This window comes from Cupressus sempervirens, chromosome 5, assembly GCF_028749045.1.
Source record: "Cupressus sempervirens isolate cs-2001-9-10 chromosome 5, ASM2874904v1, whole genome shotgun sequence".
NCBI lineage: Eukaryota > Viridiplantae > Streptophyta > Pinopsida > Cupressales > Cupressaceae > Cupressus > Cupressus sempervirens.
In genome coordinates, this window is record NC_143122.1 from 958,471,219 (window position 1) to 958,487,268 (window position 16,050).

The following is a 16,050-nucleotide window of genomic DNA, read 5'->3' on the forward strand; positions in this document are numbered from 1 at the left end:
CTCACCTGCATGCCAAAAGATACGTGCAACTATGCCAAGTGTTATGGCATGGGAATACCCTGTGCAATAATTATAGACCCAACACTCGGTAGTAAGCCCCTCATGCCAAAATCTGTCATCAATGATGACCACCTGCGAACACGGTAAACCAAAACACTGTCATTTTGAGTTTCCCGTCTTCTCTTGCATTGAAACCTGCGGAATCATTTATCTGACCAGAGGAGATGTGCCAACAAGCATAGTGAATAGTTCGTTAATAATGATCGATCATTTCATGTGTATTTAAAAGGAAAATTATCAAACGAAACGAATGCAAAAGGACAATGAAACGATTCGATTGGTAGTGGAGTAGATGATTAATCACCAGTTATGCTGATCCCTCGGCAATAGTTTTCTGCTACGGAGGATAAACTCACAATATTAACAATCATATTGTTAATAATAAGTAAATGTTAAACTAGGCCGCAGAATAAAGATATTTACTCTTAATAACTTAGACTCTTTCCATGATAACGAAAAAGATAAATATAATGACTGTCAGAATTGATTTACCTAAAGAAATGGACATTGGTCTAATTTTTAATGTTACTGAAAATATACCTATATTAAGCTACAACTATTGAAGCTCAGATTGAAATTGAGCACAATGAAGGCAACGACATTTACAATGAGAAGTTCGCAAAGAACAAGAGAGAGAGTAGAATGATGGCGATGTTAACCATTTCATATAAATTTTATTTCATTAAACTGGAAAATTCGCCAGATCCTTAAAATTTTCCAAATTCTTACAATTCAGATTTTATCAAAGGAGGGAAGAATGATATGGAGCATCTTCTTTAAATTTCACTACCCATGTTCTGACTGTGGAACTAATAGAGTATATGCTTTTTGCCCTGCTGCTTTCTACTGTTTGCGTTGTGTTATGGTGCTGTTTTGAGCTTTCTTCTATTTTGAGGTATGAATGTTATGTTGTGATATCAACCGCATGTTGGATATGTATCATTTAAAAAAAAAAAATTTGACAACTTTGGTGGGATATGTCCTGAGGATGACCGAAGAGAAACAAATGAAACACGATATTCTAAACAACTGGTCTTTATTTTCCAAGAATGTAATGGTTGCATATTCAATAAGAATTAAGTAAGAGAAAAGACTAGTTCTATATCAATTAGAATTAAGTATAAGAGAAGACTGTTTAAATTTGAGCCTATTTATGTTTCATATCAATGTTTTTGACATTTGTTTTCTGTAGGTTTTGTATTTCAATTTTTTAAATTCTATTATAAATGATCTATTTGTAAACAGATTCTAACAGTTAATATCATCAACTCTTACATGGCATCATAGTTCATTCTTTAATATTCTATATAATATTAAAGTTCAATATATACTAAAATTATAATTTTAAAAAAACATAGATATTCTAAATATTTGTAATTTAATTAACATTATTGATAATAGATTCAAATTGTTTTTGTTAAATAAAAGTGTAAAGAGAGTGCTGGCCCGTGAAACAACAAAGAGCAACCCTACATTTATATCTATCAAATATAACAGTATTATCATAAAATTATAAATTCAAATTGTTGACTTCCATGTTATAATGACATTTAATTTTAAAAATGAACAAGACTTACAAAAGATAGAAAAAAATAGAAAAAAAGGTAGCCTTCCGTTAAATAATTTTATCTCTAATATGGATGGTGTTGTTAGAATCTGAAAAGATTAATAACCTAGAAAACTAGTGCAAAGAGTAAATATCTAAACTATGAATGCAAATGATACAAAATCAAAATAACATCATAGAGTTAGTTTCCAAGAGAGTAATGCAAATGCTGGAAGCAAAAAAGCATTAAGAGGACGCAAAAACAAGAGATGCAAATACAAGCTAGGTAGCATGCTTATATAGGTTAAGAAGAGGGAGGAGGTGGCAACACTAACCAATGAGGAGCAACCATCTATCGGACTAAAGATAGAAAAGTATCTTCCCAAGATAGCTAATGGATGCTCACATGTAGTAAGGTAACACCTCACAACCATTCACCTAATAAGACATGCTTTATTAACCTAAGCAAGATTACTAAAAGTGTAGGAAAAACCTAGCAAAATAGGAAAAATAAAAAACTACACTAACACCCCCCCATAAGCAAAGCTTAGGTGGATATAGAAATGGGTCTCGGCAAGTCAAGCCTGATGAGGTACCCATGTACATAAAATTCCCCCAAAAGAGAGAGAAAAGAGACTCTCCAAAGAAAATTAGGACTCCAAGTGAGAGGAAGAGGCCCCCCCAAAAGATGTAGCATCTTACGCCTCCAGCAAAGCTTGCAAATTTTGTCCGGTAGATCCACTTACATCGAACAAGTTTTCTTCCCTTAGGAAAAGGGACAAGATCCTAAGTGTGGTTCCTCATCAAGGAACTATACTCTTCCTGCATAGCTGTATCCCACTCAAAAATACTAGAAGCCTCATGAAAGGACTGTGGATTTGAGGTAGTAGCAATGAAGATATGTAGAGCATCCTAGAATTGTGAACGAGTCTGCTTGGTGTCTGATGGATCCCCAACCCAATCAACTGCAAACTATAAGGTCTGTCTAGCCCAAAGTGGACCAAAAGATGGAGAATCTAGAGGAGAATCATCAACCTGTAAATGATGACTAGGAGAGGAAGGAGGTGAGTCCTCTGAATCACTCTCTGCATCAAAAGTGGAGGTAGAAGACTGTTCAAGTGAATCTGACCCATTAGAAGATCTATCATGTATTCCAAGTGACTCCAATGTCAAAGTAGAAGGCAACCCTATGACCATGCTTTCCTGGTTAAGTTGATGCAAGTAGTGAAAGTTAAGATGGCCAAACCGCTCATGCCATAATCTGCTCACATCATTAGAGTGAATGAGTGAAACAGTCAAAGGAGGATCAAGAACAAAGTGAGAAAACATATAGAGTCGTGACTGATGATCTGCTCTCCCAACTGCAACTGTAGAATCATTGTGCAACTCACATATCTCCACTGAATCAGGAGTGAACTCAACCCGCTTGCCTAAACCTATGTGAGTGATCTGGTATACCGATAGGAGATTAGTTGACAATGAGGGTACACAAGGAACATCATGGAATGTGCCAACCCCCAGATCAACAGACCCTCTCCCACACACCTTAACAGGAGTGTTATCACCCATCAAAATAGAAGGCATAGTACATGGCTCCAAGGATGCAAGTTCTTCCTTAGATGAAGCCATGTGGTGTGAAGCACCCAAATCAAGAACCCAACTGGATGGTGAGGAAGCAACTACAAAAAGGGCCTTGCCCTTTCCTGTCCCCTTGCTATTTTCTTTTTCTTTGTTAGACCCTTCATTAGAAATTTGTTTGATAGACTCAGGAATACTGATATTATTCTTCTCAAGAATGTATGTTAAGTGATCAAGTTGTTTCTGCAAACATTTATGTTCATCATGACCAGGTCTTTTACAATAGGCACATTTGACCTTTTCTTTCTTAGGCTTATCACCCTTGGAAGATGGTGTATCAATAGTTTCTTTTGAAGAAATCGATATCTGATCCTTCTTCTCCTCGCTATTCTTTTGTTTCTTATCCTTACTATTGTTGTTACTACTTTGTCCTTGTTGTTCTTTTGTGCCTTGGTTGGCAACCAAGGCATGTGACTTAGAGGACTTAAGAATGCCCATCTGGATTAGCTTGTCCTGTTCTCGAGTGAGATTGACAACAAAATCATCTAAAGATGACATGGTGAATTGAGTACCAAGTGCACCCTTAGTAGCATAGAAGGTAGAGACAAATTCAAAATATTTTGAACTTAGCTTAGAGAGAATACTAAGAATCAGTTGTTCATCTTTCTTTTCAATTCCACATTGTTTTAACTGTAGCCTTACTGATTTCAATTTGGTGAAGAAATCTTGGATTGTGTTGAAATTGCCTGGACTCAAACTAATTAATTCATTTTCCAACATATGACCCCTCATTGAACCTTGTGTGCCAAATAGTGTTTCTAGATTTGTCCATACTTCATTTGGGGTATCTAAAGATTCAATGTGAAATAGCAAGTCAGGAGAAACAGACAAACACAATGTTCCAAATGCCTCATCACATTTGTTAAACCACTTAGGCTTATCTTCATCTTTAGTAGGTTTAGTTTCAAGTCCCATAGTTATCCTATTTAATCCAGCTTTCCTTAAGTGAATTGTCATGTGTGATTTCCACTCAACATAATTGTATAGAGTTAGGATGGGCATATTTTTTGATCCATGATGAAGAAATGCAGAGAAGAAATGCTAGAAAGAAGAGAACCCAGCCACGACAATGCCCCCCACCTTTTTACTCAATCAAAGAACCCTCCCCCAAAGAAATATGATTTGGCACTTTATTTTAGTGTGTTTACAACTACCACTAGAAAAAAATACTTAGTGGTCTTGATTTCAATGCACTACAAACCCTCATGAAGAGCATATGTTAGAAGTGAAACTTGGGCACAATAATCAAGGAAACCAATAGCACCACTACAATCTACTCAAAAAATCATGCACTTTCAAAAGAAGAATCGCCTCGATACGAGGTCGTATGAGAAAGTTATGATCCTCCGAAATTTCCAAAACGAGAACTGTGCACAGTCACGATTGAGAATTTGCAATTTCTGAAGAATTCATGCATGCAAATCAAAAAACAACTCCACTAGTGGTTAAAGCACAAAAAAATAGCCAAGTTCATAACAAGAATCATCAAAATCGGAGTCTGTATAAGCAAGAACGAGAAATTTGAAAACTTCATTCAAATCTGCGACTGCCAACGGAGAGGGGTATGGCTATAGCTTTGCATGCTCTATTTTGAAAAATATACACCTTGTATGCAAAATCTAAAAGATACCCAGATGGTTTTTCGCGGCTGCAAACAAAACCCAGAAAGTATTTTTCATGTTGATGTACAGAAGATGTTGCTGTAGTGCAAATCAGACGCCTTTAACAGTTAAAAACGGCTCCAAAAATCAAGAAACGACCCCAGCAACCAAAATATGACATGCAAATGTTGGATCAGCTTCCTAAGTCCATCAATGGCATGCTGGAACCTGCAATACTGATTGAAACCTCCAAATATGCAAGTTGGTTGTCAGATTTGAGATTGAAACCTCAGAGAAAAATCGTTTTTGTCAAAACTTTTCTGATTCTCAAGATCATCCAAAGATGCAAGAGAAGAGCATACTTCGTTTTTCAAAAAACTATAATAAAGTTTATTAGCCCCCCTCGAATCTCTCAAATAAGGAAACTAAAATCTACTCTTGCACATAGAAAAGCTCTAATACCTTGTTAGAATCTGAAAAGATTAATAACCCAGAAAACTAGTGCAAAGAGTAAATATCTAAACTATGAATGCAAATGATACAAAATCAAAATAACATCATAGACTTAGTCTCCAAGAGAGTAATGCAAATGCTAGAAGCAAAATAGCATTAAGAGGATGCAAAAACAAGAGATGCAAATACAAGTCAGGTAGCATGCTTATATAGGCTAGGAAGAGGGAGGAGGTGGCAACACTAACCAATGAGGAGCAACCATCTATCGGACTAAAGATAGAAAAGTATCTTCCGAAGATAGCTAATGGATGCTCACATGTAGGAAGGTGACACCTCACAACCAAGACATGCTTTATTAACCTAAGTGAGATTACTAAAAGTGTAGGAAAAACCTAGCAAAATAGGAAAAATAAAAAACTACACTAACAGGTGTTGGTGCTCAAAATTGCATTCTCATTTTGAGCATCTTTTGAAATTTTGAGTCAAATCAAGCCCCATAAATGCATATGTACCCAGCTATACCTTTGAGGCCCCTGAGGTGTTTAATGTTTCTAACACCCTCTGTTTAGCCTGTCCACCTGTTCCATGAAGTTATTTTGAGATTCTAATTCATTTGGTGAAGTCCTATTTTGAGCTAGTGTCGATTTTGCATTTTCATCTATGTGTCAAACAACAATAGGAGGCCTTGTTTGCAAGTGAATATCTCAAACCAAGAAATGTTTTGTGTTTCACTACTTTGAGAGTGCCTAGTGTCCATATCTGAGAACCTATGTTTCATATTTCACGTTTTTTCAAGTTTTTTTGATTAGGTTTTTAACCCCTCAAAGTTGGTAGTTTACTGTTTTCATGCTAATGCACATTGCACCTAATTCTGGGAAGCCGTGTTTGACGTGTTGTAATTTTCACCTAGTTGACCAAAATGCTAAAATTCCTATTGGATTGCATTGTAGACATTAGATACTTGTAATGTTTCAAGTTTCATCTCATGACGAATTCGTTTGATCAGTTTTCAAACGCAATTCCAAAGGAAATTTCTATCTTTTTATTGGTGTCAGTAAGTGCAAGTTGTTTGGTATCCCTGTTTGTGATATTATAACTCTTGATCTGTGATTGGTCAAGTGAAATGGATTTTACCCCTCTATTGTCCTCTGAAAATACTTTAAGTGTGCCTAGTTTCAAGTCATGAAGAATCCATATGTGCACTTTTCCAAGTCATTTTCATTTGCGAAAATCACTTTTCAGTCATTGTTCCAGTTTGCAAAATCCAAGTAACCCACTTTGACCGTCTGCCATTTATGCCCTGTTATTCATCATGAGCCCAAATCAAAAATCTGTACTCTCCTCATGATAGAGAACCAATGTCCTAGTTTTCAGAGCTCGATCAAGTGTTTTGATAAGTTTTTAAGCCTAGTCAAGGGACCCTCTAGCATCAAAATGACAGTTTGCAGATCACTGGTGAAATGACTTTTTAATGATCGATCAATGCTCAAATTTGAGTTTAATTAGTATCAGATTGATCAATAGGTTGCTTTGCAATGTTAGTCGCCCAAAAATGAATATTTTTTTTTAGTCAAGCCATTATGTGACCCGACTCATATGATCAGGATATGGCTTTATCAACATTGTTGCATTGTAGGGATGACAACATTTATTTGCCTAGAGGTAAAATTAGATAAGGATGAATATGATGAGTTCAAAAATGAGGTTACAAGTAGTTTAGTCAAGGTCAAGATGATGACAATATAGAGACAATAAAAAAAATTCTTTATAATGTTTAGGGCATCAACTTTTCCCGTAGTTGATTACTATGACTAAGGCAAAGGTACTTAATATGTCTTCTTGTTATCCAAAAGGGAGAGGGTCTTAAAAGAAAAGAAACCCATGTAGTAAGGAAGCCTTGAACAAGAAATGAGAAAAGAGAGGTTGTTGAAATAGAATGTAGAACAAAGAACAAGTTATTGTATCCATTGATTCACATCCCATTATTTATGAGGCAAGTGAACAGGCACAATAAAAGTAGCATTCCACACAATGAAAGGGTAAATCAATTTTATTAAAGGGAATCAACTAATTGAAGAGCCATCCATGGTTGTTAGAGTGGGATAGTATTTTAAAAAGATGCCCAATCTATATACTGAGACACAAAGAAGCTCACACTAAATCACAACATCCATGCATAGATTAAAGAGAAGAAATTCGCAAGCAGATGAGTTTCAAAAGCCCATGCAAATCTACGCAAGGCAACTCGATGACATCTTCAGAGGAACACTCATATCTCCAACAGTCAACGTATCTAAGAAGCCACTGGTCAAGGTAAAAAGCTCAGCCCAACACACGATCAAGGTAAAAAGCATATAACAATAGGGAAGCCATTGCAAAGGATACTGCCTAGATTATAAAGGGAGTTTGTGGCATGTAAAGGAGTACTCACGCTAAGAAGAAGGCAAGCAAGTTTGAAATGTCAGAGGCAGGGTAGAGAAAGATAGACACAAAAATCAAATGAAAAAAGCCGCAGCACATTTGAGATACTTATCCCACGATGGGGATATAGAGGATTTCTAAGATATTTAAATGCCCCAACACAATAAATATTAGTAATTGAAAGCCACGCGGGTTTTAGGGCTCAAGCAAGAGTTGAGGGGCTTGCAAGGTCAAAGCTTAAAGTATTTTGATGATCCCTATGATCGAACGTATGAGCATGAGATAATTTCAAAACCTCTCTACTCTTACACCTGAACATATGAGCAAAAGATGAAAATTTAAATGCTTCCGATGATACGAGAAAGGAAGTGTCCCATATGCTCAAGAGGCAATTTTCAAACCTCTTTGGTGTTATGACAATGAAAGGCACATCATATGGGCCTGAAGCAAATTTTGATGCTCTCTGGTGTTACGCCAAGGTCATGAGAACGTACAAGGTAGACTTAGGTGTGTGAATGTGAATAGAGATGAGGAAGGGTCCCAGGGCTAGGCTATGAGATTCATTGTGCGTGAGAGCGTAGGGAAATTTTCATATGCTCACAATCTCAGAGGAAATGAGAATGATGTAATCAAAGGAAAATTAATTAATTAATATTTCAAAGGTCACAGCAAATCAAATTTTGACACATGGCAATAGCAGGTCGAGGAGACAATAAAGTGAATATCAAATGGAAATTCAGAGGAGCATAAAATGAAAAATTGAAATATTTTGAATTGTTATATAGTTCTAACTATGTACATTTTTTTTTTTTTAATTTTTTCATTTTTTAAGGCTCTGATACAATCCAAGTCTAAAATTTTCAAACTGCTACTAGGAGGCATTTTTTATCCAAAATATTCCTTATAATATACCATCAAAATTGGGAAAAGCTAAATTTTCTAGATTTGAGATCAGATATTGCATAGGTCTTCATTAGTTCATTCTATAAGCAATTTTGTTATTCCTGGGGCCTTCTCAGTAGAATGGGCAGATTTGATCATAGAGCATCAAAGTTGGTTACAGGGAAAATTTGAATACTTTTTGAAGCCTGAATGTGGAGAAAATAGTCTAGAAAAGGTTATATTGGCTTCTTGAAAGCACTTTTCAACTGATTTTTACTTTTATTGTGAATTCACTTTGACATCAAAAATCAGTTATGATGGTGAATCAAATATTTGAGATTCTTTATGCCTTTAGAAGCCAGACTCATGGGGATTTTATTTTCAGTTAGAGAAAGAAGGTAGAAAGATATTTTTTCTACTTCTTGAGAAGGTTTTCTAAGTGGACAAATGTCATGTTTTGATCAGATCTGGGAATTAACTCTTCTACTATATCTTCTTTTCTTTTGCTCATTATAAGGGTTCCAATTTTTTGTCACTAAGAAACCAGTTGGTTCCAGTCTTTGGAGAAAAACTAGTCATTGTTGTGATACCAAGGTTTTGGATCCAGTTCTTGTTGCATTCCCAATATTGAGACACCATTTCTTTCATCATATTCTCTCTTGTATGAACAACAATAGGAAAATATATACAAAGATTTCAGTTCCATTAGGTTTTTCTATGTTTTTATTTCATGCATATGGTTGTATTATTTCAAGGAAATGAATACAAATGAATAAGAATTTCATCAGTTTCATTTTGATTCTCATCTCCTGTCTCAGTGAATTTTCAATTTTTTATGGTTTTTGAACAAAGAGCCTAGGTCATAGTTGCAGTCCCTTAAGGTTGTATGTTGTTTCATTTTTGCTTATGACTCAAAGGGTTATGTAAATGCTTCAGAGAATTCAATAGGGTTGCAAGTTTACTGAGGGGGATATCATGTAAGAATGAGGTTTAGATTGAGCATAGATGTGTATTTACAAGGTAAATAGATAGATTGTATATCTGAATATATAAATAAGTATCAGATATCCATATGTATGCATTTGATTCATGAATTTTCCCAATGGTTAAGGCACTGATCAGCTACAGGGTCACTTAGTTCTTGTTGTTATATATTAGGGGTTTTGCTAAATTCAACATTATTAATCAAACATGTTTTACGCTTTCATATTGAAGGACCTAAATGTAATGCCCTCACTTAGCTTCTGAGATTCATAGATCTCTATTTAGCTATTGTAGGTCGATGTCTTTTCATAAGCCATTAGGAGATATAAGGTTTTTCATCTGCTTAATAGATTCAGGGATATGTTTTTGCACTGGTACAATAAGAATTGAATCTGAGGTCTACTCACTTAGGTTTAGCAGAGCCTTAAGTAGAAGAAGGGTCATGCCTTATAGTTGGCCCAGTTTCTAAAATAGCATGTTGAAAATGGGAGTTAGCTACCCCTAGATGTGTCATATTCTCATTGGGATAATTGAAAACCCTCCAGCATTTTCAAACACCAATAGATGGAATCATGAAAAACAACCTCTATCATTTGAAGATAGTAGTTTTGCATAATCTATTAAAATTGTTTAGTGGGTATTTTTTGGATAGACTGTGTTTCTATTTTTGCATGAAGGTTTTTAGTTTATGTCTGATCCCCAAATGTTGAAGCAAAAATAGGAACACAATCTATTTGGAAAATAGTATAAACAACTTCTACCATGCTAAAATTAGAAAATAGCTCAAAAAGCATGATCAGACTGCATTATGTCAAATGATAGAAAAAAAGTTCTTTTAGGAACACCCTATTAAGGATTTCAAACTCCTAAGTAATACTTGCTTAGAGGATTTAGACTACAGATCATGTTAGAGATGTTGCTCACTCTTGTTAGAAGTAACCTCATTGGAGAATTTAATAAAAGACTAATCTTATTGGAAAATTTAATTTGCAAGGTTATTAAGACTTGCCTTAAATAGACTCAAGATAAAAATTACCTGAACATACCAACACTCATCAATATACATAAACGAATTGATTGCACCTTTAGAAAATATCCATCTACAATTTTTTTCCTCTATCAAAAACATAATACTACTCATAGAGCTAAAAGTGTTACCATAACAATGTATCAATAAAAGTAATGACATTTAAATTCAAAAGTGAAAAAGACTTACAATATATAGAAAATCAAACAAATGGAACATTCCATTAAATACTTTAATCTGTATTATGAAAGAAGCATCTACCCAAAAAACATAATAGACTTCAATCTATTATTAAAAATTAAATTAAAATTTACACAACAATTACTTTAGAATTTATAAATAATTAATAAATTACAATAAGAAGCAATTCCCTTTGTTGGATAGTCATTTCCCATGAAGAATAGCCAAACTGTATTAGGTTAAAAGAAAGAAGAAAAGTTCTTTTAAGAACATACTAGTAGGATTTCAAACTCGTAAGAAATACTTGATTAGAGGTTTTAGACTTCAAATATTGTTAGAGATCTTGCTCATTCTATTAGAAGTGACCTCTTGAAAATTTTAATAACAAAGTGACCTCATTGCAAAATTTAATAAGAGTGACCTCATTGAAAAATTTAATCTACAAGCTTATTATTGATAGAAGAGAGAGGATGTCGCTATCCTCCCAAAAAATTGTATAGTTGACCAATTTTCAAAAGATCAAAAACATCATGGATTATTTTGAAAACTTCAGCAATTGATCTTTATGATCTGCATAATTTGTATTCGAGAAAAAACAAAAAAAATTGGAAAAAAAATCACTAATTTTTTGTGAATCCGAATAGAGAAGAAGTTTGTTTTATCTTTGGTATTTTTTTGTTGGAGATTAGCCTATACCAAAGTAAAATTTGTATCTAAGCAGCAATTCCCTTGATTGGATAACCATATCCCATGAAGAATAGACAGAGTGTATTAGGTGAAAAGAAAGAAGAAAATTTCTTCTAAGAACATACTAGTAGGATTTTAAACTCATAAGAAATACTTGATTAGAGGTTTTAGACTTCAGATGCTGTTAGAGATCTTGCTCATTCTATTAGAAGTATCTATTGAAAAATTTAATAACAAAGTGACCTCATTGCAAAATTTAATAAGAGTGATCTCATTGGAAAATTTAATCTGCAAGCTTATTATTGATAAAAGTAAGAGGAGCCGCTATCCTCCCAGAAAACTATACAATTGACCAATTTTCAAAAGATCGAAAATATCATATATTATTTTGAAAACTTCAGCATTTGATCTTAATGATCTGCATAATTTGTATTCGAAAAGAACAAAAAAAAATTGGAAAAAAATCACTAAGTTTTTGTGAATCCAAAATTGACCAATTTTCAAAAGATCGAAAATATCATATATTATTTTGAAAACTTCAGCATTTGATCTTAATGATCTGCATAATTTGTATTCGAAAAGAACAAAAAAAAATTGGAAAAAAATCACTAAGTTTTTGTGAATCCAAAAAAACAGAAGAAACTTGTTTTATCTTTGGTATTTTATTTTTTCGTTGAAAATTAGCATGTACCAAAGTAAAATCTGTATCTGAAAATTAGCATGTACCAAAGTAAAATCTGTATCTGACATTTACAAGAAAGGAATTGAGTACCCTATGTTATTGAAACTAATTTAATCTGCAAGCTTATTAAGACTTGCCTTGAAATAGGGTGGAGCTAAAAATATTACCTGAATGTAGAGAATCGAATCGATCGGTCTATGTTATTGAAAGGATCTCCGTCAGACCAAAATAGGGATCCATACAAGGCAGATCTCCGTCAGACCAAAATAGGGATCCGTACAAGTAGTTCTCCTCTCTGTACTCGTCGAGAAAAGGAAACTGAGTCTGCTGCGCCCCCTCGTCTTGAGAGTCTTGCATCAGTCTATCTTGATCACCGCCAGAGGCATCTGATCCTTGTGCTAAATTGGACAGACATATCGGTGCTAAGTCTTGAACAGGAGCATCCAAGCATTCGCCTTTGCTGGTTGTGGTTGTGGTTGTGGGAGGCACGTACTGGTGGTGACCTTCCCCAGAGAGGGCGGCAACATGGCGGAACAACTTATTCTTGGTAGAAAACGTGGCGTTGCAGGAGCAGCGCCAGGAAGAGCGTCCGCATCTCTTTCCATGGGTTTTAAGATCAGTAAGAAAAGAGAAGTCCTTACCACATCTGTTGCAGGCGTACATCTTGGGGCAGTGGCGTCTTCTGTAATGGTTCCTCAGGCACACCATCGATTTCAGGGGCTTGAAATTCGGATGCCCACCGTTCCGCCTGCAATCCTCTATTGGGCATGCAAAATACGATTCTCCTGCAACCCTCTTCGGCCTCTTCGATTTGAGGGCCTCGTGTGTTTTGTATTGCTCCCCGTGGGATCGCATGTGAATGCGGACATTCCCACCTCGCCTGAATTCTTTCCCGCATACCTCGCAGAAATGGACGAGCTCTTCCAGAATATCGCCTTCCTTGACCGTTATAATCTTTTCCTCCTTTGGCAGCTGCGACAGAATCGAAGCAGATGTGTAGATGATCTCGCTCAGGACCGAATCCAGGGATAGTTTTGCTCCATGAAGATTCTGTTGTTGCTCAGGATCGTACTCACTCCTGAAAACCTGTTCCAGCTCATGGGCTTTCTCACCAAGGCGTGAAAGCTTAGACGTCAGAGCAAACAGATCTCTTCTCTCCTCTCCCCGCTCAGATTTCTCATTGGGACTCTCCAGCTGTGAACAATACTCTGCACTAGGAACTTCCATGCCTTCGCTACTGCTGCAAAACCCAATCTCTTCCATCATCATGCTAGGGCAATCTCGCCCTAGTTTCTTTGGTCGTTCGAGAGGAAGGCGACGCGAAGCTTCCTAAAGGCACCTCCTCATGGGAAGCTTCAATTTTTAATGGATGTGTTGAGAATAGAGCCTGTGACCCTATCAATACTAATTTCTGTGCAACTCAAATTTCAACATAAAATTTTGTTTTTCAGTTATTCAAGTCAATTGTAGCTCTGGCTGTCACGTAGAAAATAATTACACTATAAGTTCTTTTGCATTTTATAATTTTCATGTATGACGAGTTTAAAGTTCATATACAATAGCATCGTTTTGAAGAGACTTTGCAAAGATTATCTACCAACTGTATAAGATTTCATCATTCCACAATAGTCTTAGATGAACAATAGAAGACATTCGATAATTTTTAATCATAAGATCAAAGATTGCAAATAATTTTTTCAATGGTTTTAAATATGCATAATTTAGCTCAATTAAATTGTACTCAATCTAAATTAAATTGTACTTTTAATTTTCAACTGTGTATTAATTTTTACTCCATACTTGATAAGGTGTTGACTTGAGATGAACCTTATGTGAAAAATCAAACTATTGCAGTCACTGATTATTAATCTCCTATCATAAATGATTATTAAACTGCTGAAAACAAATTTCAAGCTAATATTGAAAAATAACACAACTGCAACTTCACTTATAAAATACGGAAAGAAATGAACAACACAATGAACAAAATATTTTCAGACAAATTGTCCCTAGAAAAACCCCTAAGGGAAAACCAGTTCTAGAGATGAGGAATTATATTAAACTTTAGCAAATCAAGAGATACAAAATTCCTTGCCTCTCACTAGCAGAACTCCGACAACCTCTTAATTTCTCCCACTGATATTCCCCACTGCTATCTTCACGCTACCACTGCGCCCTTGCTAACACTGCAAGACTTTTTGCTAACACTGCAAACGTTTCTCCACAACTTCTTATCCAAATGACCCAATGACCCCATTTTATACTACTCCTGTTGGTAAACCAACGACCGAGATTAAATCAAACCAATGGCTGAGATTAAGACAACTCGACAGCCAATAATAGAATTGGTTGCAAGGTGTCCAAAAGGGAATCTCTAAAATTAGTAAATAATAACCATTTACTAATTCTTGGCAAGTGGACAAACAGTTGTCCAAACCACCCATAAATACAACTGCTATTCATAGATAAGGACGAACAGCTGTCCAAGCTACCCATAAATACTACTGCTATTTTCGGGTCAGAAATAACAGCTGTCCAACTAACAATAATTAACACTCCCTCTTAGCGAGGAAGTTGTTCTGCATTACACCCATCTTATCTCTGAAAAATATAAATTTGGCCTTTCCCAAAGCCTTCGTCAGAATGCCTGCTACCTGCTCCTCTATAGGTATGTACTGTAGTTGAACAACTTTCCTTTGTACACAATCTCTGATGAAGTGATATCTGATATCTATATGTTTAGACCTATCATGAAACACTGAATTCTCAAACAACTTGATGCAACTTTGATTGTCACAATGTATCACAGTAGTCTCAACCTTCTGACCAAACAAGGCTACTAACAACTTCCGAAGCCATATAGCTTCACATGTCACCATGCTAGCTGCTATGTATTCTTCTTCTGCTGAACTTAGAGCCACAGACTTCTGCTTCCTGTTGAACCAAGATACAACTCCTGATCCCAAGCTGAAACAACACCCTAAAGTGCTCCTTTTATCTATTGTACTTCCTGCCCAATCTGCATCAGTATAGCCTATCAACTTGATACCTTCACCTCGAACATATCTGATCCCATACTCGACTATGCCATGCAAGTAACGTAGCACATGCTTAGCCGCTATCCAATGCATTCTCTTTGGTTCAACCATGAACTGACTAAGAGAGTTAACTGCAAATGCTATATCTGGTCTAATGTTGACCAAATACATAAGCGAACCAATCAACTGTCTATATAAAGTGGGATCTACATCTTTCTCCTTAGATGTATCTACCTTCCTCCAATTTGTGATCATGGGTGTAGACATGGCTTTGCAATCCTCCATCCTAAATTTCTTCAAGATTTTAATGCAATATTTCCCTTGACCAAGGAAAATCTCCCCATCTGTCTGCCACACTTCCATGCCTAGAAAGTAGTGCATAAGTCCTAAATCCTTCATCTCGAACTCTTCTGCAAGGTTCCTCTTGCAATCCACTATGAGCCCTAGTGAACCTATAAGAAATAGATCATCCACATTAAGAACAAGAATAAGAATCTCACCCCTAACCATCAAGTAGTAGAGGTTAGCATCTGCTTCACTCTTCACAAAGCCCATTTTCTGCAAGTATGTATCAATGCACTCATACCACGCTCTAGGAGCCTGCTTGAGTCTGTATAATGCTTTCTTCAATCTGCACACGTGGGTCTCTTTGTTGTGCGCTACAAAGCCTTCTGGTTGTTCTATGTATACCTCCTCCTTAAATTCACCATTGAGGAATGCTGTCTTGACATCCATTTGATGGATTTGCCATCCCATCTGTGCTGTAAGTGAGATTACAGCTCGTATAGAAGTATACCTGGCAACTGGAGCAAATGTCTCCTCATAGTCTATTCCCTCCTTTTGAGAGAACC

General features: G+C 35.8%; 1 protein-coding gene across 1 annotated transcript; it reads right to left on the reverse strand.

Moving 5' to 3' along the window:
* Window positions 1-12,356: 12,356 nt before the first annotated feature.
* LOC149559142 (uncharacterized) lies at window positions 12,357-13,424 on the reverse strand. Its single transcript, XM_089831262.1, has one exon. The coding sequence runs from the start codon at window positions 13,422-13,424 to the stop codon at window positions 12,357-12,359; it is 1,068 nt and encodes a 355-aa protein (XP_089687388.1).
* Between the last annotated feature and the right edge of the window lie 2,626 nt (window positions 13,425-16,050).

Coding starts and splice junctions, on each gene's coding strand:
- LOC149559142 (XM_089831262.1), bottom strand. CDS start 13,424: ATGGAAGAGATTGGGTTTTGCAGCAGTAGCGAAGGCATGGAAGTTCCT.